Here is a 27,905-nt window from a genome sequence, read left to right as displayed (position 1 = left end):
TGTTTTCTATAAATATTTTCTCTTGGAAAATGGTGGCACGAGCATTTAGCGCCATCTACTGAAAATTAATTTTTCTATTTCTGTTTTATATTGTTTGTTTATATTATTTCCTCTTGGAAAATAGTGGCACAAGCATTTAGCGCCATCTACTGAAAATTAATTTTTCTATTTCTGTTTTATATAGTTTGTTTATATTATTTCATTTACCCAATGAAATTTTCATCGGGTCTATCACTAGTATTTTATATTTTTAAATACGCTAGTATTTTCCAAACATGCGCTTCTTTAAAGCGAAATAAAAAACACCGAGTATGTTGAGTGATTAAAAAATTTATTATGTATGATTATTTTCATAATGAAGATTTCACATCATATTTCTTCAGGTTATCTAAAAAAAAAAATAACGGTGTTAATTAATATATCATACAAGAACATATTATCAATATTAAAAAGTAACCTTTGACTGTTTTTATGATGCAATCTAAATAAGTCTTATCGTTCGTATCTTTTTGGTTGCCTTTTACAATTGGCAGCTCATAACCGGGTCCATATTTCAGAAAAAAATCGTTATCAGGTATATCCATTGAAATGAGTTTGTCTTGACCAGTTATAATAGCTGTTAAATAAGTCCACAATCTAGCCGTGTTTGGTAAATTATATCCACCTATAAGCATATAATAATAAATATAAAAAAAATATATAAGATAAATCTTTTGATACAGCGGAAAATCATATATACCTCCTCCGAGGAATAATGTGGGCTTATTCCAATTTAATATACTGCGTATACATTCCCCCAAAGAATCGAGAGTTAAATTGCTCTGTCCCAAAGGATCTTCGTTGAGGCAATCACTGCCGCATTGTACTACTACTACTTCCGGTTGATACGCTTCGTAAATTTGAGGGCATATGCTGATGATAAAAAGAAAATTCCGGTTTACAAGGCGATCAGTGTAAGATATTACTAGGTGTAGTATTATTTGTTTACATTTTAAATAGATAGTTTAAAGAGTAATCCGATACGCCTTCTTTCAATGGTACATTACATGAATAGCCTCTTCCGTTACCTAATCCGACGTCACTCAAAAGGCCAGAGCCTGGATAAAATCCAGGTTCGTGTTTGTGGAATGATAGTGTGAAGACTTTTTTAGAAAATGCAAAAGCATTTTCTACACCGTTGCCTGAATACGTGACAAGTTATTAAAAAAATATATTTTCTATAATTGTCTAAAAATAAATTGCAAATTACCATGATGAATGTCTAAGTCTATATATAAAATTCTTTTGAATTTTTCTCGTAATTTTTCTATACCAATTACTATATCGTTTACATAGCAAAATCCCTCAGCTTCGTCTCTGAAATGTTATTATTATATATTATTCTAATAATTTGCTTCAATCTTAAGAATAAATAATGGACAATGTTTATAATACCGTTGTGCATGGTGCCAACCTCCACACCAATTGATTGCAATTTTAGTATCTTCAGAGACTAATCTAGAGGCTGCTGTTAAAGATCCTCCGGCTATAGTTAATATGGTTTCAAAAATATTTTCAAAAGGTGGACAATCATAACCTAAAATATATGAACAATTTGTTAGAAATATATTTAAAGTAGTCGATCACAGTATTACAAGAAATATGCATACCTAATCCAAACTCGATTTGTTCTTCGTTCACGTCATCTAAATCAAGATCGTTCGATTCTTTCATACATTTAACAAACGAGCTAGAATGAAATAATTGTAAATCTTCCGGTGTGGCTTTTACGCTGGGTATAATGTTCATATATTTCAAAAGCTCGTATGATTCGATGAGTGCATGGACCATAGAAGCCTACAAAGAAACAGATATTTAAATTTATTTGTTATTGCCATTAGTAATAGTGTTCGAAAATAAATTGTATAACCCTTTGTTTGACTGGGGGCAGTTTATCGCAATGTTCCAGAAGTTTATCATCAAAAATGTATGACACTGAATGTTCCATTGTATATTCCCGCGACTATACTGTCAAAACAATCTGACGATAATACTTAAACACTCGATTTTACAACCATCAATAAATATATTTTAATTTTGATAAACATCGTTAATCTTAGAAATCTAGAAATGGATGCGAACCGAAAATTTAAAGAATGTAGCCAAACTCTCAAAACAAGAATGCCAATATGAGGAGTATCTTTTGCGTGAAACATCGGGAGAGTTTGCAAAATGCAAATGGTTTTGAAATATGATTTTTTTTTCTTTTTTTTGTTATACATTTGATTTCCCGGTGCTAACATGAGGGTATACATGAGGTGAGGTTGATACATGAGGGTAGGTAGCGTTCTCGGGGGCTGCAACGAACAAACAAACGGCTTTGTATCATGAACTTGTAGGGATATAGCACGACTTGTACCACACGAAACTAGGTCGATGATATTTCCCTCATCGAACTTAATTTGTACAAATTACATCATTGCGTCCTGTTATCGTACACGAAAGTCAGCCTTGGCCGAAATAGTTCGTCCAGCTTACCCATAAAGGCGATTCGACTCGCTCCAGATACGCAATCACGAGTACACGGGAAATCCCAAGGAGCTATGCGACTACGCATCAAATATAGAATACAAAGGAAGACCTCCACCCCGTTGGAATCTTCCAGAACGTGATCTCACCAGCTCAGCTACACGTTGCTCAAGCAACACCTTTATAAACCAGCGCATCGTCCCCAGATGCCAGTGAGCTTCAGGAGCTCGACCTGGCTCGTTCCAGCGAATCACCTACCTACTTCGCTGTACATACAAATACACCTGTATTAATCGAGTAATAAAGATCCTGTTCAAAATTCAACTGAATTTCTATAGGCCGGGAAACGGTCCAAACCTTAAGCCCGCCCTATAACTGGTGACCCCGACGTGATCTTTAACCCGCCCTATAAACTGAAGGATACATTTATGGATAGAAGATTGCTTTGAGGATATACTTGATGAATTTCTTGCATAATGCTTAAAAAGGTCTAATTTTTTTGTATGGCACGAGAAGTTACGCAATAAATTAAGCAGTAATGGGTGCGTATACAAAAAACATTCAGTATATAAGAGTGCCCTCAAATAAAAAAAAAAAAAAGTGAAAGTTTCCGCATATGTCAAGTGGCTCAAGTAATATGGTCAGGTACTGTATTTTCTTTAGTTCGTTCTTATCCTTTGGCGCCGTCCACACACACGATATCTACTACCGATATTTCTATACCCAGTTCCTAAATAGCAACCACAGGCGGCGCGTGTTAAACGGACGCGTGTTAGTGTGGACGGCGCCTTTGAGTTAAACGGACGATAATGAAAGTACATGTATTGTAAAAATTGTACAAAAAATTTTGCAAAAAAAATTGTGCAAGATTGAACGTACCAGCACCTCAAAATTTAGCACTACACCACTGTTAATATAAATTCAATTAATGTATACATATATATTTTACAGTGAAAATATACTTTCACCGATTCAAGCAGTGAAAATGTATAAAAAAATGAATTTACAAAGTTTAAATCTATACATTTAAACCTAACAACCCAATCCTAAACTAATAGGGCCAACCCTTACTTATTCTAACCTATCCTAACCCTTAAATAATACCAACCCTAATAATCTAATCTTAAATGAATAAAACCAACCCTGAAAATGTAGCTGGCTATGATTTCACTGAAACGTCAAAGAAAATATAATTTCACTGTGTCATATACATATATTCAAATCGCGATGGCGCGCACGATAATCATTATATAAATAAAAATCGCGAATATGGAATATCTGGCACTTGAGTTCTCGTTAGTATAGTATTTCACGCGATAAATCGTGGTATTCAAAGGTAAATTATCATCGATGAAAAATGAATAAATTGAATGGCAGAATATTCTGTTTTTACGACCAAATCTGCAAAACACGATCACATCTGACAGCTGCTTGTGACACATCGTACTGAGCGTAGTGGTCGTCGTTTGGTCTACCTTTCCATATTAGCGCAATTATATGGCTTTAACGGACGGATTGTCGTAAATAGACGATCGAAATTATACCGGTACGGTTCGACATGCGTTACAAATTTCCGAAAATACGCACACATTATTATCGCGCAATTAATTAATCGGCCTTTATCGTCGACTGCCGAACAATGGAGGTGAACCCGTTGAGCATTATTTTGGTAAAATCGGACAGTAAAGGCGATCGGTTGCTGTTTCGATATCCCTACGAGACGGATGTGGCTAACGACATACACGATCCGAATAATGGAAAACGCAACCCTTACGCGCTCAATATCATCGAAGATTTGCTCCAGACTCCAATGCCTCAAACATCTAATATTCATAAAGGTATAAAAAAAATTGATTCAAATTATCTGTCTTTATTTGTATTTTTTTTTTTTTAATATTACTTGTCCTTAGGTCAGCTGACTGGTTTTACTGATGAAGTATTGTCTACTTTGTTTGCTGTGAAGCCGGAGTTGTGTCATAAAAAGTTTGAGTTGAAGGTGAACGATGTACGCTTTGTTGGACATCCTACATTGTTTCGAGCTAACAAAGACGACGGGACGTCCTCAACGATTTTAATCAATATTGTTTTTGCTCTCCAAGCATTAGCGAGTCATTCAGTTGGTATGTTTGTCATTCAATAAAGTGATAATTTAATTATGTACATATTTATTTACATACATCTGATTTGTAGTTAAATGTTATTACGATTTGAGCAAACGATTGGGTAAAGCGTTGCGCTACGAGGAAAAGCGACGTGCCTTTTTATCAGAAGAAATGAAGATTATGGTAATAATATTTACATTATTGTAAAATATTGTTTATGTTTTAATGAATAATATGTAATGTTTAACTTTAGATAACAGTTCATGACGAATTATCGTCGATGGATAGTGACGATGAAGATAATGCTGATACATCTCTTGAATGTTGTTCGATCCCGGATAACCCACCACGATCTGCCTTCCATATTATATTACAGAAAAGCTCTCTAGCGAATAGTCTTAAAATCGTCTTCGAAGAACTTAGCAATTCCGGTATTTTATTGAAACATTCGACTGAGAGATTGATTCAATTGTTCGCCTCTTTATTAATGGTTTTTTTCGTTCAGGTATTATCCAAGTGAGGATAAACAATTGGGTTTTGGTATCGTTTTGTCTGCCGCATAAAGCGCATCAATTTCACAATCGAGGATTGGTAATCGAACCCGAAACGATCGATAGGTGCTTAAGAAGTCTCAGACCGTATCACGGAATGTTATTGCTTGTATGTATATGTATAATTTTTGGTTTATAGTCAAACCCGCGCCGATATAACAGCGCGAGACAAAACCGCGCGAGGGAAAAGAGCGCAGAGACAAAAGCGCGCCACGAATATATGAAAAAAATATAAAAGTAATGATGCATTTTCAAATTTTAGTCATAGCATTCAATTTATTTATGATTTTAAAAATATATTATAACATATGGTGATTGGTGCTCACCAATCACTGGTTTACTATGTAGATCACCTGATCTCACGTTCGCGCCAAAAAGGCCTGGACGTATGAAAAAACTGTGTACAACAGCCAATAAGGTCTCGAGACACATCGACCAATGATCTTTCTGTGTTGAGTGTACACGCTGGGTATAAATATTAGGCGGTTTTGGCCTGTGCTTCATTCAAAACTGGCAGGCCGACGGATCAAGAACAATATATGCTGCGTCTTTCACTCTGATCTCAGAAACCCCTCTACACGTCCACGCTACAATATTATAGTTTTTAAAATGAGTTTAAATAAATATCGTCATATTTTTGATGGTCCTTTTCAATAAACAGTAAATCGCATTGTACTAAATACCGACCATCGCTCTACCTAGGACCATCTTTTCATCAACAGTCAACACTATTTCAAGATCAAATAGCGATCATTGCTTTACTCAGACTTAGACAGAAAAAACAGCACAGTTCATATACAAAAAAAATGTCGTTCAAAATGCATTAGTAGCTGGTTTTTAAGTACATTTTTTATATGTACGTGGCGCGCTTTTGTCGCTGCGCCCTTATTTTTCGCGTGGTTTTGTCGGCGCGCTCTTTTGTCGCTTTAAGGTTTCGACACTGCGCTCTTATGTCTGCATGGTTATGTCGGTGCAGTTTTTTACCGCGCGCTTAAGTCGTGGTACCATTATTTTTATATTGAATTTGTTGTTTTTTTTTGTATGCTTAATTTATTTGAATTATATTTTAGGTCGATCCGAATGAATTGTTGGAAACTATGCCTTTGGATAGTAGCTCTTCTCTTATACGTCTCATAATGCAATACAGTCCTCTCAAAAGCTTACAGACCCTCGCCATCGAAGCTGATCTTCCACTCTCACAAGTACACTTCCACATTAATCCTGGTATAATTTAATTTGTGCCTTTAATTTATTTTTGTTTTTTATTATAGGTTTTTCAATTGACCGGCCACCTTGTCTATTGGGCTAAAGCGACAATAATCTATCCGTTGTGTGAGAGTAATGTTTACGTTATAGCGCCTGATGCTCAAGTGCATTTGAATTCTCCATTAGTTGAAAAATTTGCTCAAGATTTTCCCGGTTTATGTTTGATACAAGTAAGTTCTCATCCTTTCTAGGTTGAAATTCGATATTTAACAGATTCATAGTAATATTTTACTCTGCAGGTGATGTCTATGCTATCATTACCGGCACCGTTATGGTATCCGTCTCGCACTTGGGCTGGTGGTGCTGCTTTATTAGCCCGTTGTGTGGTGTGGTTATTACAAAGACATTTATTGCTACAACTGCATACGTATATACAGTTTCTTCCGACAGCGCTTGGCCCTCCTATCAATGGTAGTAATATAAGATTATTATTTTTTTTGTTGATTTGAATGTCTATTTACATGGCTTGCTTTGCAGGTACCAAAGATTATTATTGCGAGAAACACAATGGTCAAAGGCAAAGTCTCTCCGATTCGATGTTATCACTCAATAACATACCTAACACCTCGGCGACAACGCCGTCTGAAAAGTCAAGCAACGAGTCTTTGAATTTCAAAAGTAGAGACAGTATGGAGATGATTTTTCCTATTAGTAGTAGCCACATTGGAATTAGAAGCAGTGATATTAGCTCCGACATGTCTAAAAGGGACGATGTCAGCTTGCAGATTAAGACTTCAAATCGATCGCCAAATATGAAGAACGGCATTAGCAATCCGAAGAGTGTTTTCCGAGAAAACAGTCTCGTATGTGGTGATATGACATTGGAATCTCTGACTGACTCGCAACCATCTTCGCCGCAAAGCTTGAACAGTCCCGTTGGATGCGTTCAATTATTGAATATTAGCAATAATAACAATGAATCGAAGAAAGACGAGAATTCTACCAAGCATATGAACGGCGAAAATCAGAATTGGATATCTGATTCGTTGGATTCTTCACACGGTCTTGATAATTCTAACGAAGTTGCGAATATGATCAGTAATAATAATTTGAAGAATACATTGATGAATCACAATTTGATCAAAATCAATGACGGCGACAAGAAAGATCCGATTGTGGAAAGCGCAACTAAGATCATTAATGGAGTAAGCAATATTAAAACGGACGATAAAGAAATTAATTTAAAATTAAATTTAAATTTAGTGCAGGATAAAGAGAAATTGTCCGCAAACAATAGCAATTCAAGCTCCGGCAGCAATGTATCTGAAAAGAAATATGTTTCCAATTACAGGCACTCGGACACAAAGTAAATTGATTAATCTTACAATGCCTTTCTAAATTCAGTTCATTATGATGAAATTCATGCTTTATTTTCAGTTTCCAACCGCCGACTGTGATATCTAACTTAACCCATTACATTTCTTGTGATGTTGTGGACACATCGGCGAAGAACTGCATGGTGAATAACGAGCCGTACAACGAGGAAACACTGCTGGCCGAGTTTACCGAAGAGGAAAAAGTTGCACTGTTTAATATACCCGCAGCTCACAATCCCGACGATCTGAATTTGATGGCGACATTATATAAAAAGGGTTAGGTTTATTCTTTGATTGGTTGTTTCGATCGGTTTTATATGTTGAATGGTTATTTTTTGTGTGTCAAAGGTTACTTCCGAGGCGAACAGCATTTGGAGGAAATTATGTATATGGAGAATTTGACGAGATCTCAAGTGCTGCAACTGTTGGATAAGTTCAGAGATGTTCTAATCACTTATGAGACTGAGGATCCGGCTATTGCCATACTTTATTCTAATATATAAATTCATACACGTGTTTGATTGCATGTCGACGTCCTGACCTTTTCGAATTTGTTTGGACTCTTGTTTAATACCAATCTATCTAATCTGTTTTAATTTTTTATTTATTATAACGATATCATTGTATAGTAAATACCTCTAGTGTTTTTTTTCAAGATCTAATGATAATTTTTGCATCTGGGAAATTTATGCTTGTTGATTGATAAATTGCTATGTTAAAATGAACTGCATTTTCCTGGAGCAACTGTAAATAGATTTTATAATATTGTAGAAAGAATTATAATGATATTTAATACAGTTTTTGTAAATATATTCAGTTGTTTTGTAGTATAATTTTTTTTTTATTATGATGTTTTTGATATTAAAGGTTTATTTAGAAGTTTTGAATTTTTTTCATCAGCCTTACTTACATATAATATTGAATGGATTTTATTATTTCTGATGAATGTTAATTATGTCACAGTGAAATTATAATTTTTTTACATTTTCACTGGGCATAGTTCAGTGAAATCATATCCAATTACATTTTCACTGGCCCCTATTAGTGAAATTATAATTTTTGACATATGGGGAGGGAAGGTGTGTTGACCATATTCCGGCCTATAAAAACACGGTTGTGTTTGTAAGGGTTTTTTTATTTATATTCAGTTTATACAATAGTTATTGTATGTACGAAGAAGCTAGTTGCTCACTTCTCAGAAGTGAGCTGGCTGAACTCCATAGGTTCACTCTGACGTCTGGAGCTGGCGCGGTGGTTTATATACGATACGCTGTACGCGGCCATGTGCAAATGTCATCGTCTTTTCTTTGATGATCTTTTCCCGTTTGTTCTCGTATGTGGAATGTTCTCAGCGTCTGCATGTCACGTGTTCTGCTTGAATGGTTTTTAGTACCTATTGTTCTGCGGCGTCTTTTGTTTTGCAGTTGACACGTGGGATTTCGTGCAGTTACAATGTATTCCTACCAGAGAAATGTAATATTTAAAGCCCGGACCCTGAGGGGGCTGTATATTGTTCAAATGTTGTAAATGCATTGTTAAAGCTTTGCCGAACCTTTTTTACAAAGGATTTACAACAATTGAACAATAAAAAGCACGCTTCCGGTCCTACCTCTAGTAATATTAATAGAAGCGGCTTTAAGGTCTGTTCATACTTAAAAGCACTGCACTGCTTCAGCACTGCACAACTCCGTTTCAAATATGTCATTTTATTACATTTCTATTCATATCTACCTACACGTCGCGGTCACGTCACGATTACAGCAATTTGGTCGAGTGCAAGGCAAAATCGGCTTACTTATACATTAGAGGCCATGACGATACGGCGCAATATTGCTTACGTTGTATTGTCGAGCACTTGCAATATGAATGCATACACGTGCATTCGTAGCTACGCGTTAGAATACAAGTCAGAAAAAATATTTCGACGTTTATCGAACGAAAAATGATGTATAATCGCGCTGTTGTTGGAAGAAGAAGCTCAAGAAGGCAATAAAAAAGCACGGAGGCGTTTTGATGTGCATCCCATGTTAAAAAATAGAAAAACCGAAGGAGAGTTTTGGACACTGTATAAGGAGCTTGTGGATGATGGACAAATTTTTTTGAAATATTTCCGTAAAAAAATTTTTTTTTTTTTAATATTTGCGCCAAAACCATGTCGACAGATTGAACAGCTGTCAACTGTCACTATCGATAATTGGTCCAAAACAGCAAAGCGGCAGACTCATGGCACGTAATTCGCGTGTATATTTCCACGATGGCCAAAAAAATGGATACGATGCGTTGACGGATGTTGCTGTAAGGTATGAACAGGAAATGTCGGGTACTGCTGAAAGCCTGCCGTGGCGTAAACGCGACGGTTGGTATGAATATACCCATACAAAATGTACCAAAGAATACTTTTCGTACGGCCGGATACCTACTGAAGTCGGTACGTGCTGACTAGGTATGAACAGACCTTTAAGTGTTCTTTTGTTGTCAAGTGACATTCTGTCCACGGACAGATCTAAATAATTTTAGCATCAGTCGTATTTGACGCTTGGTGCTCGACGTATGTCCGATAAAAACTTCTCTGTTTGTTTATATTACTCGCAAGATGGGCAAGCATCGGTAAAAATTGCACAATACATTCAAAAACACACAATAAACATCATGGGATACATTTTTATAAGTAAATTGATCCGTTTGTATTCCGTGCGATGTAGCGTATTTATAGAGACGTATCGCGTAAAATTGACAACAATTATTTATTCGTAAGGGCCCCTCTATTCTTATTACATCTCTCTGATTCGCCGATACGAATCGCACCACCCCACGTCATAACCCCGCTCTTCTCCATCCCCACTCCGATGCTGAAATCGCGCTCACACGCCTTCCCCGCAACCCCGCTCCTCCCCATTCCCACTCTCCTCATAGTCCACTAACTGTTTCGATTTGGGTTTTTTTTATGCCACATGTGTGGGACTGGATGCGGAAGCAAACACGTCATCATATCTTAGCAGCCAACACTTATTTATTTATGGTTAGGTTAAGTTAGGGTTGGTTTTTTATTTATTTAATACTAGCTGAACCCGGCATGCGTTGCAATGCCACAATAACGCATGCAATTCCCGTTCCCGTTCCCGTTCCCGTTCCCGTTCTCGTTCCCGGTCCCGTTCTCATTTGTCAGAAAAACGCAGGCAGCGAACACGTTGGTCGCGGCGCGAAAACATTTGAAATTATAGCGTTGCAATGACACTCATTCCCGTTTCCGTTCCCGTTTTTGGGCGATTTTTTTTCACAGTAATCTTCCCGGACATGTTAACAACAAATCTAGAAAGTTCCACCGTAGTCGGTTCAGTGGCTTAGGAGCCTATTGGAGACACACAGACAGACATTCATTTTTTTATATGGGTTTGCTACAAATGATTGCAAACCACTCGGCTGCATGCTCATTTCGATTGAATTTTAACTGTTTGAATTTCAGCATGTACGAAAGACGAGATATTCATGGGGTTGCGCAGATGACATTTCGATGTACATTGATGATTGGCAATTCTTAAAATTGAGTTGGATCTTTCTGGCTTAAAGTTTAAAATGGCAAAAGCCAAGACAAAAGTATGAAATGAGCATGCGCCCGCTTGGTTTGCAATCATTTGTAGCGCAGGGTTTTTTTTTTATATATATAGATTAGGTTGTTAGGGTCGGTAGTACGTTGTAATTTGAATTCGTATGTCGTAATTCACTGATAGCGAGAAGTGAATTTGTAATTCTATTGTTATATCCGTAGTCACTGCTTGAGTCAGTGAAACTATGGTGGTAGGGCGAGTGAGACGACTGTGTTGGTAATGCACAACTATTTATTTCGACGGCCGGGAAGGAATTAAATGTCTACCGGCGAAGCATTGGCCGACCAATGGTTTTACGGCCAGTACCTCGGGGTTGCCACAAAATTATAATCTCACTATTGAAATTATCATTTCACTGACAATAACAGTTTCACTATATATTAAACATAGACCCATTACGTGTATGTAAATTCGTTTCTGATTGGCTGTTGTCAAATTCGTTTCTAATTGGCTGTCGTGAAATATTCATTTTTTTCGATTATTATTTTGAATAAAAATACCAATATTTTTTTTTTACTACCGCCATCTATGTATAAAATTAATGACTACCAACTGTCACCGAGATTAAAAATCTTCGGACGTGAAATGCTTCTTATGCTGCGTACGGACCAAACCAACGACGAATTTGGTCCAACGATTTAACCAGCAGGATTAAACCAGTAGCGTACAAAATATCGAAATAAAAATTAAATTTAAAAATTGAAATTAAATATCAAAATTAAAAATATTATTATTTTATTAAAATTAAATTCAAATATCAAAATAAAATTATAATCAATATATTAAAATTAAAATAAAATATTGAAAGTTAAAACAGAACATGCCCAATTTAAATAAATTTTCGAGATTGACCTAAAATTAGATCATCAACAATCACATACAGATAATCCTCGACTTTTGTTTGTCGAAGATGTTTTGACTTACGTAGATACGCCTAAGATCGAAAAAAAAATCAAAGAATTATTATTTTTACTTCCCCGTAATGCGCAGCTACTGAGCATATATCATGTGTAAGTATGGGTGACCGAGTTGATGTTTTCAACCCGAGACGTTGTCGGTTTTATCAAAGGAAATTTTTTTGTCTTCAATTGTTTCTCTCGTCGAAATAAATCAATTAATTAAATCATTTCAGAGGTAAATTTTATCGGATAATGTCTTCAATTGTTTCTCTCGTCGAAATAAATCAAATAATTAAATCCATCTCAGAGGTAAAATTTATCGGATAATGTGTGATTATTAATTTTATTTCGACGAAAGAAAAAAAAACCCTTTGACAAATCACCGACATTTTTTTTGTTAAATATTTCATCGACGGCGAAACACATTGGTGTATCGTGACGACTTATAAGAAACAATAACAAGGTTTTTTTCGCTCGTAATTATAATATTTCTCTGGTTGTAATGCATAATATAAGCATTTTCTATCAAAATGTACGAGGCCTTAAATCTAAACTGGATGAATTAGGTTCTAACTCGGCTATTCAATGTGCTGACATCCTGGTACTAACGGAAACCTGGCTTGACGACTCTGTGCATGATTCTTTTTAATTTACATTAATGACATCTCAAAAATAATTAAGTATTCAGACTATCTTTTATTCGCCGATGACCTTAAGCTTTTTAAGACAGTTAAGTCTCATAGTGACGCAGCCCTTCTCCAATTGGACTTAGATGCGCTGTCAAGTTGGTCTGTCGATAATAAATTATTTTTTAGCATTCAAAAATGCTGTGTTCTCAATGTGACAAGATCTTTAAATCGCTTGATTTATCCATATCGCCTAAGTGGTGTTGAATTAAAGTTTGTAGATGAATATTGTGATTTGGGGGTCTTGTTCTCGAATAATTTTCAATTTAAACGACACATAGACAATATTTGTTTGCGTGCAACAAAAATGCTGGGATTCTTACTAAGAGTTAGCAAACCTTTCCAGAGTACGTTGGTGCTTAAAATTCTTTATGAATCTTTAGTACGTAGTATTCTAGAATTTTCTTCTATTATATGGAATCCTACCCATATAACTCATTCATTGAATATTGAGAGAATCCAAAAACGGTTTCTCAGATATCTTTATTTGAAACAGTGTGGTTATTATCCTTGGCTATATCCTAGTGCATTCCTATTAGGGGCGTTAGGTTTCAACTCATTGGAGTCTCGTCGGAATATGTTACTGGGAAGACACTTTTTTAAGCTGTTGAATGGGATAATACACAATCGTCAGGTTCTAAAGGAATTTAGGTTTAATGCACCTTGTAAATTCAGGGACTTGAGAAATCGTGATTTGTTTGTTCCTCCTGTGGCTGGCACAAATATGTTGTCAACGGCTCCTATATCTAGAGCGATATATCTGCTTAACAGGATTTCTGGTGAAATTGACCTCTTCAATATAAAATATACTAATCTGGTTGAGTGGTTGTTGAGGAATGCCAGTGGTTGATTTTGCCTATTATAAATATTAATGATTGTTATTACTTTATCTATGTTTTTTCTTTTTTTTATGATTTTAATGATGTTGTGTTAATATTGTTATTATTATAAGTTATTATTACTGTTATCATGTTATTATTACTGAATGACCGGCCACAGCGACGCGTTGGAGATCTCTGTAATGTCACTGTGGCTAATATGTTAAATAAATAAATAAAAAATAAAAAAAATATCGTCGTAATTCAAAACATTGTTGTAATTCAAAACATCAACGATGATCTAATTTTAGCTCAATCTCGCTCGTTAGCTTAATTTTGATATTTAATTTAAATTTTTTTTATTTCATTTTTATTTCGATATTTTGTACGCTACTGGTTTTAAAAGTTGGCCCAAAATCTTCGTTGGTTAAATATTTCCGAAGGGGGAAACACAGTAGTGTATCGTGACGACTTATAAGAAACAATAACAAGGTTTTTTTCGCTCGTAATTATAATATTTCTCTGGTTGTAATGCGTTTTGTCGTAATTCAAAACATTGTTGTAATTCAAAACATCAACGATGATCTAATTTTAGCTCAATCTCGCTCGTTAGCTTAATTTTGATATTTAATTTCAATTTTTTTATTCAATTTTTATTTCGATATTTTGTACGCAACTGGTTTTAAAAGTTGGCCCAAAATCGTCGTTGGTTTGGTGCGTACGGACCATTATACGATATTTTATCTCTCCCGTAATGGCGGAGGCTCCATTTACTTATATTGATGACCAAAATGAGCAATATGGCAAAGTATGAAAACGATCGGATAACAGGCAAACTTTTTCCTGAATTGTAATCGTAAGTGAAACGTAAAGGAGGTATGTAAAAAAACAAATGAATGTTTACTATTAGATAAGCCACGTTTAAGCGTTTATATTACAAATACCAAAGTTATTTAGCGTTGAAAACGGATGAATAAATCAATAATGCATAATATCCAATTTTTTATTCTATAAGAATGCACTTTTAGGTAAAAGGTAACATTTGATTTTTTTTTTACACAAATTGACTTCGATCTATATAAGAATTACTCACTTACAATGTTGCTGATCACATTACGAAGCTTGCCCTATTACATTACATAATAATATATTTATAAATATAAAAGCGATATTCATTGAATACGATAAATAAAGTAAGTACAATATCTATGACGAGAATCAATACCAAAAATATATCATAAAAATTTATATTGATTCTTAACAACGAATTCACATAATATGGATGGCATCATATTTTCCCACTCGTATGGTTACGTATGTATAATACGTTAAATTTTAAATACATATATGTATATACATATACATATATACTTCCAGATAAACGGGGGATGTTTTTATATTACAATAATTTACATTTCAAGCATTCTTCAGAAGCGCAAGTATATTTTTGGTACGCAATGGCAATTCGAATAATTCTATACTATATATACATACATATGTATACATATATATATAAAAAAAATCAGAGCTTTTTTGAAATTAATTTACATATTATTTAAACATCGTCTTGTGCAATGATTTATCACACTAATTTGTGCTGTTAAAATACGGGTCTACGTGACGAGACAGAATGTTAAATTACAGAAAACACAAATATCGGAAGGCAAAGATCGAAAATCAAAAGATCTTAAGTCGAAAGATCAAAAAAAAAATGATGCATGGTAAACGGTACATACTCACGTACATACTCACTTAATTTGCGCGAGCAGGATACAACAGGAACAAGAGGAACATGCTTTTCCTCCCGTATTCTGCGCGCGCACATTAATACGGGAGGAAAAGCCTGTTCCTCTTGTTCCTGTTGTATCGTGCTCGCGCAAATTAAGTGAGTATGTACCGTTTACCATGCACCATTTTTTTTTGATCTTTCGACTTAAGATCTTTCGATTTTCGATCTTTGCCTTCCGATATTTGCGTTTTCTGTAATTTAACATTCCGTCTCGTCACGAAGACCGTTAAAATACATACATATATGTATTTAAATGGTTAAAATATAAACACTGATAAAATGTATAAGGGCGAAATCACACAGAAAGGATTATTTTTTTAAATACTTTTAAACATGCGAAAAAATGTTGCATGCTTTGCACATATTCATGGAACGCCCAGCACACACTGTCCCAAAATCACACCCTGGAGTGTTTTCTGTAAAAATTTTTCCTTGTATTTATCCATGCTTGACAGTGATCGATAACGGTGTATCCCATATTTGAAGAAATATAGGAGAACCCTCATAGCGGGGAGCCAAGCAACGACGTGCCGTTCTTCCCTGTGTGATTTCACCCTATTGAATTTATACAAATGAGAAGAGTTCATACGTTTATAATTTTTACTCGAATTTTTGTATTTACTTATTTGTGTAAAAAAAGAGACGGTAAAATGTATATACTAAAAGAAAATATTTAATTTGAATGAAAGAATCTTATTTAAAAGCACATTTTTTTCAAAAAAGTGCTTGGCCCAAAAGATTTCATACAAATTACTCTAGCAATTCCATGAAGTATAATTTAATGTCATGTATGTATGTATATATATTTTTTTATACATTTGTCAACTTAAAATTATTATTTACATTAAATTTCATATACTTTATATCAAAATCATTAAGGCATAATTTATTACAAAAAAAGCATAGTCGACAATTATAAAATGGTACTTTTCAATTTTTGCATGCACATGTATTTGTATGTATGTATTTATTTGTAAATTTATTTGTTGTATTTAATTACATTCGTAATTGATAATATTATAAATTTGGATAGTAAAAACTATAAGATTGCATTACATTATTTAACTTAATTTGAAAAGTATCAATTTATGTTTATCCAACTTATCATTAATTGGTTCATTAATACTTAATATACATACTGCAAGCAGTTCATAAAATATTCAGAATCGATTCTAAATACTTTATAATATCAATCGAGTTCTTTTTAATGCGTTTCATTTTACAGTTACTCTCGAAATTCAAATCTTTAAAATAGTTTGCATTATTTTTGAAGTTTAAAAGCAATTGATTAAAAACAGGACTATATTTACTAAAATTGAACGATTTTTTTTCTAAAAATAATACAATAAAATATAAAAGGATTAGGGTTTTAAAATAAATTCAATATTTCTGTTTTTCATATAAAACTAAAAGCATTTCTTCTCTAAGATTTAAACATCTTTCAGTAACTTGCTTCAAAATTCAATTCTTCCCTCAATTTTTCCATCGTTTTATCTAAAGAAAATATTTAACACTATGTATTTTTATGTACATATGTATATATAAGATTACAAATACAAACATGAATAAGTACTTATTTGCATTTCATCGGAATAAACATAAATATCCTTTCATTTATAACATACATACATATGTATCTGTATATTCATATGTACATACATACATATAGAGACCAATAGCTTTCTTCGTCAATATTGAAGAATCTTTAATAAATTTAAAATGATCTGCATCACCATTCAGCTCAAACCAAAATATATTTTAAAACATAGCACACTATCGAATACCATTTTTCACAAATTGGTTTCTACATCACCATCAGTTTTACCTCTGGTCGACAAACTATTCTCCAACAAACGCACAGCGTCCGTTCCAGACACGACATTGTCAACACACGATCTTCTATTCAGCAAGGTGTCATTGATGAAAGCTCTAGATTGTCCGAAGAGTTCCCCTCGATCAGTCACTGATCTTGTAATACGCCTAAAAACAGGTAGATTAACAGCTACGTCGTAAGGTGGAGGATCTTCAGTAGGTGTAGTCTGGACTCTTCCACCGAAAGGATCAGCAGGGCAGAATTTCATCAAAGGACTTGCGAAGTATAGATTGTTGCCTGGGGCCTCTTGTTCGTCTTCTTCTAGGAGGTTTCTATCTATTGATTCTATTTGAGAAATTGGCAAGGTGCTTTCGACGGCCATCTCTACATCATTTGGTACTGCTGTTTCTGAATTTCTTCTATTCTCTACCAATTCATTCGAGGTCGTAGCTACACCTCCTTGATTCAACAATGAATCCGTTAAAGAATTCTTTCTACAACTCAAAAGTGGTATTGGTCTGATGCGAGCACTACCATGACCTCTACTAGTACCAGAGAAATGATTCGGCTTCGATAAGAAACCAGCCCACGATTTTCTATTTTGCCATTTGTAGTGACTCCCATTCTTATCCCTTTCTAGCAAAATATAGTTGTTATTTGTCTTGAGGCTGTAGTTTGACTGAGTAGCGTGGATTCTGAGAGGAGATCCTGAATTGCTTGGGAAATCTTCATCACTGTCGTCCACCACATTTGAGCAATTGTCCTCAGAGTTGGTCGCGCGGTGTTCCTCGACAATGCGAAGCTTCCTCTTTGGCGTGTTATGCCCTATAATTGCACTTTGGTGGTTAGATTGACACTCAAAGTCTATCCTAGTCTCTGGATTAGAGTTGCTAGTCGAAGGTGCTATCCTCTGATTAGGATCTAAAGACTTTCTCCGGCTGGAAGCGTGTCTAGTGTTCGTTTGGGTATCACTATTCAACACCATGGAGCGTGTCAAAGCATCGTTAGTCTGATTTTTGACTGAAGTCAAGAGTAGAGCTTCCGAATAGGACGGAACTAGTGCACAATTTTCTCGTATAGTGGCGAAGAGCTCCAAGCTGTCAATGGTACTCGTATGGGACATCATCGTAGCTTGATCCAGATTGTTCCTACTCCTAGCTAGAGCTAAGATGTTGATTTGTTGGTTTGAACTATTGTTGCTGCTCATACTGCCGCCATATTGGTTGGCTAAGATGGCCGATTGTGTGTTGAGGATGGACTCAGTTGGCGGAGGAGGCAATGGCGGGGGACGTCGAGTACATTGAGAAGTGTTAATCGATGGTGAATATTGACTCATGGTGTTCTCCATCTCGGAACGTCTGGTATTTTCGATGTCGTAGTTGACTCCGAAGATTTTAGTGACCTGAAACGTCAATTGGATATAATTACAAACTATGAGATATCAAATGTGAGTGAAAATTGTTGGTTTTACTACCGTGTAATGGACGTATGAAGTGTTACATTCTATCAGGATTCGAAGTGGCCAAGAGAGTAGTAAGCAAGATAGTACCCAAAACAGGGCATGACTCGAATACCAAGGAAGACTTTCAGTGTCTCTGAAATTAATTAACATTTTAAATAAGCTAGTAGAAGTAGTTGTATACTATATATGTATGTACATATAATATGTAGGGCAAGTCTTCATCACGTCTGAAAGTAGCTAAGAGGAGATAAAATATATGTATGCAAAATTTTGGCTCTGAATATCAAAATGTTTGCTAAATAGTAGAAATAAATGGATACATTGTTTGATTAGAGTACTTAGTCGATATGGTGAATCAATTGAAGAGATTAAAATGTCAATCAGTGGTCGTTTCTCTTCACTCGAGTGGTACCCAAAAGAGTGTGAAAGGGTGTGAAGAAAACCAAGAACGAGATATGCGTAGAGATATGAGTAAGGAAAATGTGTGAAATTAAGAGGGCTGGACCCCAGCGCCTTTTTCATACAAACGTATTAGACTTCTAGACAAATTAGATGTATGTATATATATATATATATATATATATATATATATATATATATATTTTATTTTATTTTTATTTTATTTAAAAAAAATCAATACCACAGAGACTTGACAGGTTGCCCCAAAGCGTCAATGTGATTATAATACAAATAATAAAAATCATAAAAAAACCTCATAAAAAAAAATAATAAAAATCAAGTAAGAAATATATGTACACAAAATAAAAAGAAATAAGATTGAAAAATTATATCGTGCTATGTATTTAGGATGTGTTCCACCAACTCAACATAACTGGTATCGAAGAGGTCCAAGAATGTGCCAGTAAGTTAAGGAGTCGAACAACTCTCGAGAGGGGGGAGTTCATGAGCACGTTTGATTTAGCCCTAATTGGCAAAAACATATCATGTTTTCGTAAAACTCTATGATTTTCCGGGGCCCAGAATTTTGGTCTCTCCAGGATAGCGGGATTGTGAATCTCTCCTCTAAGTAATTTTACGATATGTTTCCCAAGAAATAAATCTCTTGCCAGGGAGTTGAAACCAGAAACAAGACAAAGGCACTAGGGAACAGATATAGATAAAATCCAAATGTCTTCAGATATAATAAAAACCTAAAGAATTGCCTTTGGACTCGTTCCAACATTAGAGAGTAACGAAGTTGATAGGGAGACCATATAATGGAGCCAAACTCGAGCACACTGCGAACTAATGTACAATATAAGAGACGAATGGCAGTGAGCCCTAGATCGGACGAATTACGGATTACGAATCCAAGGATTTTTGTTGTCCTATCACAGATATTCTCAAGGTGGATTTTGAAAAACTCCAACTATTATCGAAGACTATTCCCAGATCAGATTCTATTCCCAATTCTCTCTGAAGAAGAGAATATATATATATATATATATATATATATATATATATATATATATATATACATATATATATATATATATATATATATATATATATATATATATATATATTTTGTTGTCCTATCACAGATATTCTCAAGGTGGATTTTGAAAAACTCCAACTATTATCGAAGACTATTCCCAGATCAGATTCTATTCCCAATTCTCTCTGAAGAAGAGAATATATATATATATATATATATATAATTTAAACAAATGTGCAATTATGAGCTATGGACGTGCACATTCACTCTATTGTCACGGATATTCCATTAGATCCGTCTTGTTGAAGCGTGTGGAATCTATTGTCGATTTGGGTATCACTTTTGATCCTCAGCTCACCTTTCACAACCATATCAAAAAAGTCGCAGACGTTTCCTTTAGTCGACTTGGATTTGTTTTGAGATATGCAAGATTATTCTCCAATCCTTTGTCTTCTCGCTTGCTTTTCAATTCGCTTGTGAGAAGTAAGCTAGAGTATAATGCGATTGTGTGGAATCCGCATGAAGCAAATTACTCTCTGATGATTGAGAAAGTGCAAAAAGCATTTCTTCGTTTCCTATATAGGAAAGAATATGGGTATTACCCATATCTCTACCCCACTCCTTTCCTTTTGGGCATGCTTGGGTATAATTCCCTTGAACTTCGGAGAAACTTCTCATTAATTCGTTTCGTTCTCCTGCTCTTACGTGGTAATACGTCATGCCCGTTGTTGCTGGAGCAGTTGGGGCTTTATGTCCCTAATCACTATGTGCGTGGTAGACATCATCATTTGCTGGCTGTACCTCCTGCCCGCACAGTCCTTTTTCGAATGGCTCCTATTCCAAGAGCTATCCGACTTCTTAATGAAATCGTTGCTGCCGAGACTGAATGTGATATTTTCCACCTTAGTGAGCGTAAATTGTCGGAAATTACTCTAACCCATTTATCTGGTAGTCTGCGCTCATCATTGTTTTCATGATTGATTGTGATTTATGAGTGAAATTTTGATTAACTCTCTTCCATTTGGGCCTTACAGGGATGTTTTGTATTTGTAGTTGTTTCTTACATATTTATTGAAACTGGCTGTAGGTGCAAGGCATTCCTTATGCTATATTTTACTTTATCTGTTATTATAAATGCTATTTTTAATGTATGTATGGATGTATTTATGTTTATGTTTAATTGTTATTTTGTTTTTTTTTCTTTTTTGTGTTATATTTTTTGACCATTGTGGCGCTTTAGGAATTCCTGTTATGCCACAATGGTCTGTTTAAAAATAAATAAATAAATATATATATATATATATATATATATATATATATATATATACATATATATACATATATAGAAGGTGAATTCAATAGAGTGATAAATTATTTATTATTAGCACAATGAAATATCGGACATATATTGAGTGTCACGAAAGCAATAAACGGTTGCTATGACGGGACCGGTCACCCAGAAGGGCAATACAAGTCGACTACGTGGCGGATCAACGGGTATGATTACAACGTTTGTTGACGTTAATTTGCCGGGGATAAATTGGGTTGCCACATATTGGGAAACGGTGGTTTGTGTGCGTGCGTTGTTTTGTTTATATCCGGGGCGAGTTGTTTGGGTTTTTCCGCGCGTGTTTGTTCTGTCATGATCGCCGCAGGATTTATGCGAAGCCACACAGGATGTTCCGAATGCTGTTGATTGCTCTCATTTTATCACAAGGTTTTTATAAGTTTTAAGCTTGCCTGCTCAAAGTGGTTCATTTTACACACAAATTCGATATGTTTTTGTTCGAGATTACTCTGCGCGGGGGAGAAATTCGATTGGATAACCCGGAACTGAGTGGACACAGACTCGATTCGCAGTTCGATTGCTACTCTCATATATGTATATGCATATATATACATACTATGTATAAGATGAAATAATTAATTTATTTTGCTGTTGAATTAATTTTTATATGCTAAATAGTCTTCTTATAAAAATATGTTGTTTTCGAAATTTAAATTGAATTATAATACCTATAATACAATGTAAATTGTACAAGCTGTGTGAAATTTATTCTGAAACGATTATTAAGAATATTTATAAGAATCTGCATATTTAGATGCTTTTCGTTCGTTAAATATATGATAATATTTTTCTTTAGAATATTAAATAATTTTCAATGTAAATTAAATTGAATTATTTGTGAGAAGCTTAAAATTTTTAATGTAGGTGGTCGTTTTTTGTAGCATTTCGTTTTTTTTCATATTAATTTATGGCAACAATTCTTAAATGGTCTTTTTTTTCGATAAGCGGTCAGTAACTTTGATGAAAATTTGGTACTATAATATGTAGATAAAAATGAACGGTCAGTAAACCATTTATTTTTTGACAGTCAAGCAGTCCATGACTGAGTAACAAATAAAATCACGTTTTTTGCCTACAATTAATCTTTACTAAATTTGACCCACTAAATTCAAATATAACAATGACTTTTGTTGTTTTCAACTCGTTTATGACATACATATGAGCGTTTAAAAAATGCGCAACTTTTTACAGATTTTTGGCTTTTGCAGTCTTTAGCTCCATATCTAGTATTGCTGTGCTAAAAGTAAGTACTGGAATCAGTAGTCATATATGTTTCCTATTGATTGTAATTTTTTATTGTTTTAAAATACGTATAATTAATTATCTAATGAATTTTAAAAGTCAAAAATATGTATTTTTTAGCCATAGCTGCCATACATTGAAAGAGAACATGTTAATAACATATAATAGTTCGTATATATAATGAAAAATTTAAATTTTTTTAATAAAAGCTTTCGACATATTTTAAAAGATTGTGAAGATCATTGTGAAGATGTTGGCCTAAAAGTTTGTATTTAATGGTATATGTACAATCTCTCAATTTACGCGAAAGATATATTATCCCTATTAATTCAATTCAGATTCGTGTAAATACGAGTAAACACTAGTACGAGCATTTTGCTCGCAATTTTACCGATTTAAAGTTCAGCACACTTCCAATTAACCCTTTTAAACGAAAACAAAAAACAGTGTGGTCAGAACACTATCTCAATAAACATGTTTCAATAGAAAAAACTCATTATAAAATAGCAATAACAGTGGGAAAAAATCCCAAGTGAAAATACGTACTTTTGACTTTTGATTTGAACTGGATGACTACTTAAAGAGATTTGAATGCTGAAAAGTACTACAAATAGAAGATAAAATACCCGACTATAGATTCCAATATTCATTTTGAACAGGAAATTGACAGATTTTGAGACATCGACCGAACAACACCAAAATATAGAAAAATCGAGCGATTTAAAAAACACATATGTATATCTCCGAATCTCGAGCCAATCAACATTTTGTAGTACCAGATCTGTGTTCACTGGGCATAGATCTATAAGAAAAGTCATATCTCGTCTCTGAACCAAAAAAAGTCGTCATTTGTCGATCAGTGTTATTGTCTATTTTATACATAATTTTTCTTGTTAGTATTTATAGTACAAATTATCTTTCTTAATGTATTTAATGCAAACAGCAAAATAGGAACAAAAGCTTAAAAACCTATTTACATATTCAAAATTCTTAAGATATACGAGATGAGTCAAAAAAATTGTCCGTACTGAAAAAAAAACATTGAGAGATATATGTATGTATGTATGTAATTACATGTGTATAGTATTTTAAAAATAAGCAAATTTGAAATATGATGTTTGAAGTTATAGATTTTGAAAAGCTTTACTATTTGGAGTCAAAAATGAAAAACTTGCTACAAACTTAAATCTTTTAAAATATTTTCATAATAGAAATCACATGACATTTTTAACAGACGACAGACTTAAAACTTCCCAAAACAAAATCCACCAATCACCCGATGCAAATTTAGCCGTAAACATTTTTTTCAAAAGACTTCCCAGACCAGGAACCACCCTACAGTGCGGTCTACCATATCGAAAAGTTTGGAAAACACGATTCTGGATTGTTTTGTCTGAACGAAACCGGGCGTAACACTTGGCCCGTGCGCTTCGCGTTGACCTCAAAAGGCAAATCAATAACGCACAGGTAAGTCTACACATCAAATAGCTCAGGGAACGTCAGAACACCAGATCGGACCTTCGATTGGCGTTCGAAAACTTCACCACGGTCTCGCCAGCCTTTCAGCAATGTCCGTGTCAAAGCGCCATTTTGCCTACGAATTGCTAAATTCCGGAAATGCTCGACGCGCCACTCGGAAAACCGGAAAATCACTACAGGTGAAGGTATAGCCAAAACCTCGCATAACTATAATATAATATATTTACCTGTAGGCCACCATGTACTCCTTGAACGAGCTGACTCCAACCAGATCGAGACCTTCTCGCATCTCCATGCAGTCGTCGAATCTCTCATGCTCGGCGAAGAACCTTGAACGCTGGTCTTCGAATTCTGCAAATGCGAAAGCATCATCAACAATGGCGGCTGCGGTTTAGTAGGCGAGGTTCGCGATTAATGTTGCGGTCTAATAAAGGATTTGGCAGCGATGTTATGAAACAGATGCTCTACTAAATATGCACATATAAACCAAATTTATACTACACATATACAATATAACTGAAAGCATTTTTGATGTAGACTACGTGTCGAGGTTCGTTTATACCAGTACAGCCCAAATCGGCAACTACACGTTAACAGCATTACGAAAAATATTATGTTGTACAATATATATGGACACATTCATATATTCCGTCAAATTTACGTGGCGTATGCGTAACAGCAGTAACCGACACTATGTATTCGTATTATACAGCAGTATATGTCACCGAAATGTATCTCGACGCAAGCAATATTGCGCCGTATTGTCGTGCTTTGTAATGTATAAGTAAGCCGATTTTGCCTTGCACTCAAGGCAAACTTTCAAAACAAGCATGAACGTGCTGAAAACGGGTGGTGCTGTATAGTATGAATAGAAGTAGTTTTTTCGTGCAGTGTTGTACCGAGCTGTTAACATGCAGTGCCGGATAATATAAACGTACCTTAAATTGATATACATTTCTAATTGTGTTTTATATGGTAATAATTATTAATATCATTGAATAAAGGAAGAATTTTGCGTTGCCCAATAAACTATTTTACTTGCAGTCAAAAAAATGTATAAATATTTAAGTATAAAAAATGTATATATGTACATACATATGTATATGTATGTATACACGAATATTTATTTTTTCAATTTATACGGGTATAAACCCATTTATTTTATTTTACATGACATCTATGGTCAAACATTGTATAGGTATAAGTATTGTAATTATTATTCAAGGCCAATTAAAAAAAATTATTAACAATCATAGAGACATCCATGGACAAATTTGCATAATTTTATAAATCAGCCAATTTTTCAAATTGGCTGAACCACTTCAATGCAATTAGATAAATTGGAAAACTCTGATAGGAAACGATTGACCTTGGAGTTACATATCCAAGGTCTGGTCAGTAGGACAGCTAGGGATTGAACCCATGACCACACAATAGAAAGCATTAAACGCTAACCATTGATCTATTCTGATGGTATACATATATCGTTAATTCTATTGATTTTCACAAAGCAAATGTACAAGACAATAGTAGCAACATTAAAAAATATAAATTTTGAAATGTACAAGTCTGGCATTTTTTATATTAAAATATTACGATTTGGGGCTTCTTATTCTGTAATGATACTTTTAAGTGAACATACCACTGGCAGCCTCGATATTTGAAAAGGCGAATCCTTTGCTGAATCGAATCTTAGTGATGGGTCCACACGAGTCCAGAATTAAATTCCTGGATACGTCCTTGAAGCCGCAGTAAGCATGGGCAAAGGTTGCTGAAGCACTATACGAATTCACCCTTTCATAATATACCTGAAAATTTGAAATACATATATACAATGTATTTATGTAACATGCTATCGTATAAAAATGATGTATATAATAATATAAATGATTTTTTCATACAAATAGGACTGAGGATTTGACGAATTTTACCCAACATTTATATAGAAACATCAAACAAACATCTTTCCTTTGAGTAGAATTAAAAATATACGTATAAATATATTTATTGAAAGGAAGCCTAAGCCTTATTTATAACGATATAAATGAAGGTAAGTACCATTTATATAAGTACCTATAGGTACTATAACTTGTAGTTTTGTGTATTCAAAATTAATAACAGGTTATATAACAAGAATGTGAGAAGATTTATCTTCAACGGTCTTGTTTTAAGAGTAATGATTTTTAAACAAAAACGTTTAAATTTTAAGCAGAGATGAGTTGAAATTAAGCTGTATGAATTAAATTATTAATTTCATTCAATCAATCATGCGCATTTGTCTCAACGGATTTCTCCAATGCGACAAGTGTGATATACAGATTAGGAATTATTAATTATATATTACATTAAACATGACATCTATGGCCAAACATTGTACAGAATTATTGTAAGTGTTATACAAGACAAAAACAAACATCAATTAACATCCGCAGAGATATCTATGGACAAATTTGTAGCATTTTTATACAAATCAACGAAAATCGAGATGTTGAGTTACTCAAATATAGGACAGGGATGCCAATTTGTTGGAACCGTTTCAATGAAATCAGATAAATTGGCAAACTTTGATTGGAAACGATTGACCTTAGAGTCACATAACTAAGGTCTGGCCAGCAGCACACACCTGGATTAGCTCCCGAGAACACATAATTGAAAATATTACATGCTAATATTAATATCACCTATATATTTCCATCTGTTCTTATCGTATAAAGCTATCAAACATTAATATATATATATATATATATAATAGCGCTATTCTGTGTGTGTGTGTGTGTGTATCTGTGTTTCTGCGATAACGCTCACCGTACTTTAATAGTCGTTTCGATTCGACATATGTACGTCACAGTTAAAACACTGTCAACAAAGTATACGATATTATAAAAATCAAGAAAAAACCTGTATATACTGTTTGCTACCAATATTTCCTCTAGAAAAATATTCTCACGACATATTTAGCGCCATCTATTGAAAATTAATTGTTCTATTGGTGTTTTATATTGTTTATATGTAGGTAGGGAGGTAGTTTTTACTTATAATATACTCTATTTTCATCGGGTCTATCACTTTATTACAGGTCTGTTACCGAGAGTTGGCGCGCTCTTATACTCATGCACATGCGCGTGAAAGTGACACAGCGTCTTTCTATCATTGAAAGCAGTGTGACAGCATGCTATGCTCCTATTCACAGACACTGCACGAGCGCATTTGTTCGCGCCAACTTTCGGTAATAGACCTATAATAGAAATTGCTTACGTAACGTCATATAAAAAATACGGGTCTACCTCACGGGCCGGGATGTGAAATTACCGAAAACGCAAATATCTGAAGGCAAAGATCGAAAATCGAAAGATCTTAAGTCGAAAGATAAAAAAAGGGTGCATGGTAAACGGTACATACTTAAGTACATACTCACTTAATTTGCGCGAGCAGGATATAACAGGAACAAGAGGAACAGGCTTTTCCTCCCGTATTCTGCGCGCGCACATTAATACGGGAGGAAAAGCCTGTTTCTCTTGTTCCCGTTGTATCCTGCTCACGCAAATTAAGTGAGTATGTACCGTTTACCATGCACCTTTTTTTT

General features: G+C 34.4%; 4 protein-coding genes across 5 annotated transcripts in view; 1 reads left to right on the top strand and 3 right to left on the bottom strand.

Annotated features, from left to right (window-relative positions):
- Window positions 1-27,905, bottom strand: part of LOC143908985 (uncharacterized) — a 146,225-nt gene that overhangs the window by 11,933 nt on the left and 106,387 nt on the right. The window lies entirely within an intron of this gene.
- Window positions 312-2,043, bottom strand: LOC143908949 (histone deacetylase 8-like). Its single transcript, XM_077426810.1, has 8 exons — window positions 1,910-2,043; window positions 1,650-1,836; window positions 1,435-1,576; window positions 1,250-1,356; window positions 989-1,181; window positions 740-912; window positions 458-664; window positions 312-388 (listed from the first exon to the last, which is right to left on the bottom strand). The coding sequence occupies exons 1-8, from the start codon at window positions 1,985-1,987 to the stop codon at window positions 351-353; spliced, it is 1,125 nt and encodes a 374-aa protein (XP_077282936.1). The 5' UTR covers window positions 1,988-2,043; the 3' UTR covers window positions 312-350.
- On the top strand, window positions 3,881-8,626 carry Nprl3 (GATOR complex protein Nprl3). Of its 2 annotated transcripts, none has more exons than XM_077446529.1 (11): window positions 3,881-4,346; window positions 4,419-4,628; window positions 4,699-4,793; window positions 4,864-5,041; window positions 5,116-5,270; window positions 6,232-6,363; window positions 6,433-6,597; window positions 6,667-6,838; window positions 6,914-7,733; window positions 7,805-8,019; window positions 8,092-8,626. In XM_077446529.1, exons 1-11 carry the CDS (start codon window positions 4,148-4,150, stop codon window positions 8,244-8,246), a joined length of 2,496 nt encoding a protein of 831 aa, XP_077302655.1. In that variant the 5' UTR covers window positions 3,881-4,147; the 3' UTR covers window positions 8,247-8,626. The 2 variants fall into 2 exon arrangements, with proteins under 2 accessions (XP_077302655.1, XP_077302654.1); XM_077446528.1 differs by having other exon boundaries at window positions 3,900-4,346; window positions 6,905-7,733.
- LOC143909971 (uncharacterized) overlaps window positions 16,938-27,905 on the bottom strand; it is a 73,481-nt gene continuing 62,513 nt past the window's right edge. Inside the window, exons 5-8 of the mRNA XM_077428295.1 lie at window positions 25,965-26,130; window positions 24,550-24,673; window positions 18,828-18,948; window positions 16,938-18,755 (exon numbers count right to left, since the gene is read on the bottom strand). Coding sequence (XP_077284421.1) covers window positions 17,331-18,755; window positions 18,828-18,948; window positions 24,550-24,673; window positions 25,965-26,130 — 1,836 coding nt within the window. The 3' untranslated portion in view covers window positions 16,938-17,330. The remainder of the gene's footprint in view (window positions 18,756-18,827; window positions 18,949-24,549; window positions 24,674-25,964; window positions 26,131-27,905) is intronic.

The sequence above is a fragment of the Arctopsyche grandis genome, chromosome 3, assembly GCF_051622035.1.
Source record: "Arctopsyche grandis isolate Sample6627 chromosome 3, ASM5162203v2, whole genome shotgun sequence".
Lineage (NCBI taxonomy): Eukaryota > Metazoa > Arthropoda > Insecta > Trichoptera > Hydropsychidae > Arctopsyche > Arctopsyche grandis.
Note: the sequence above shows the minus strand (reverse complement) of the source record. Positions and strands in the feature narration are given on the sequence as shown.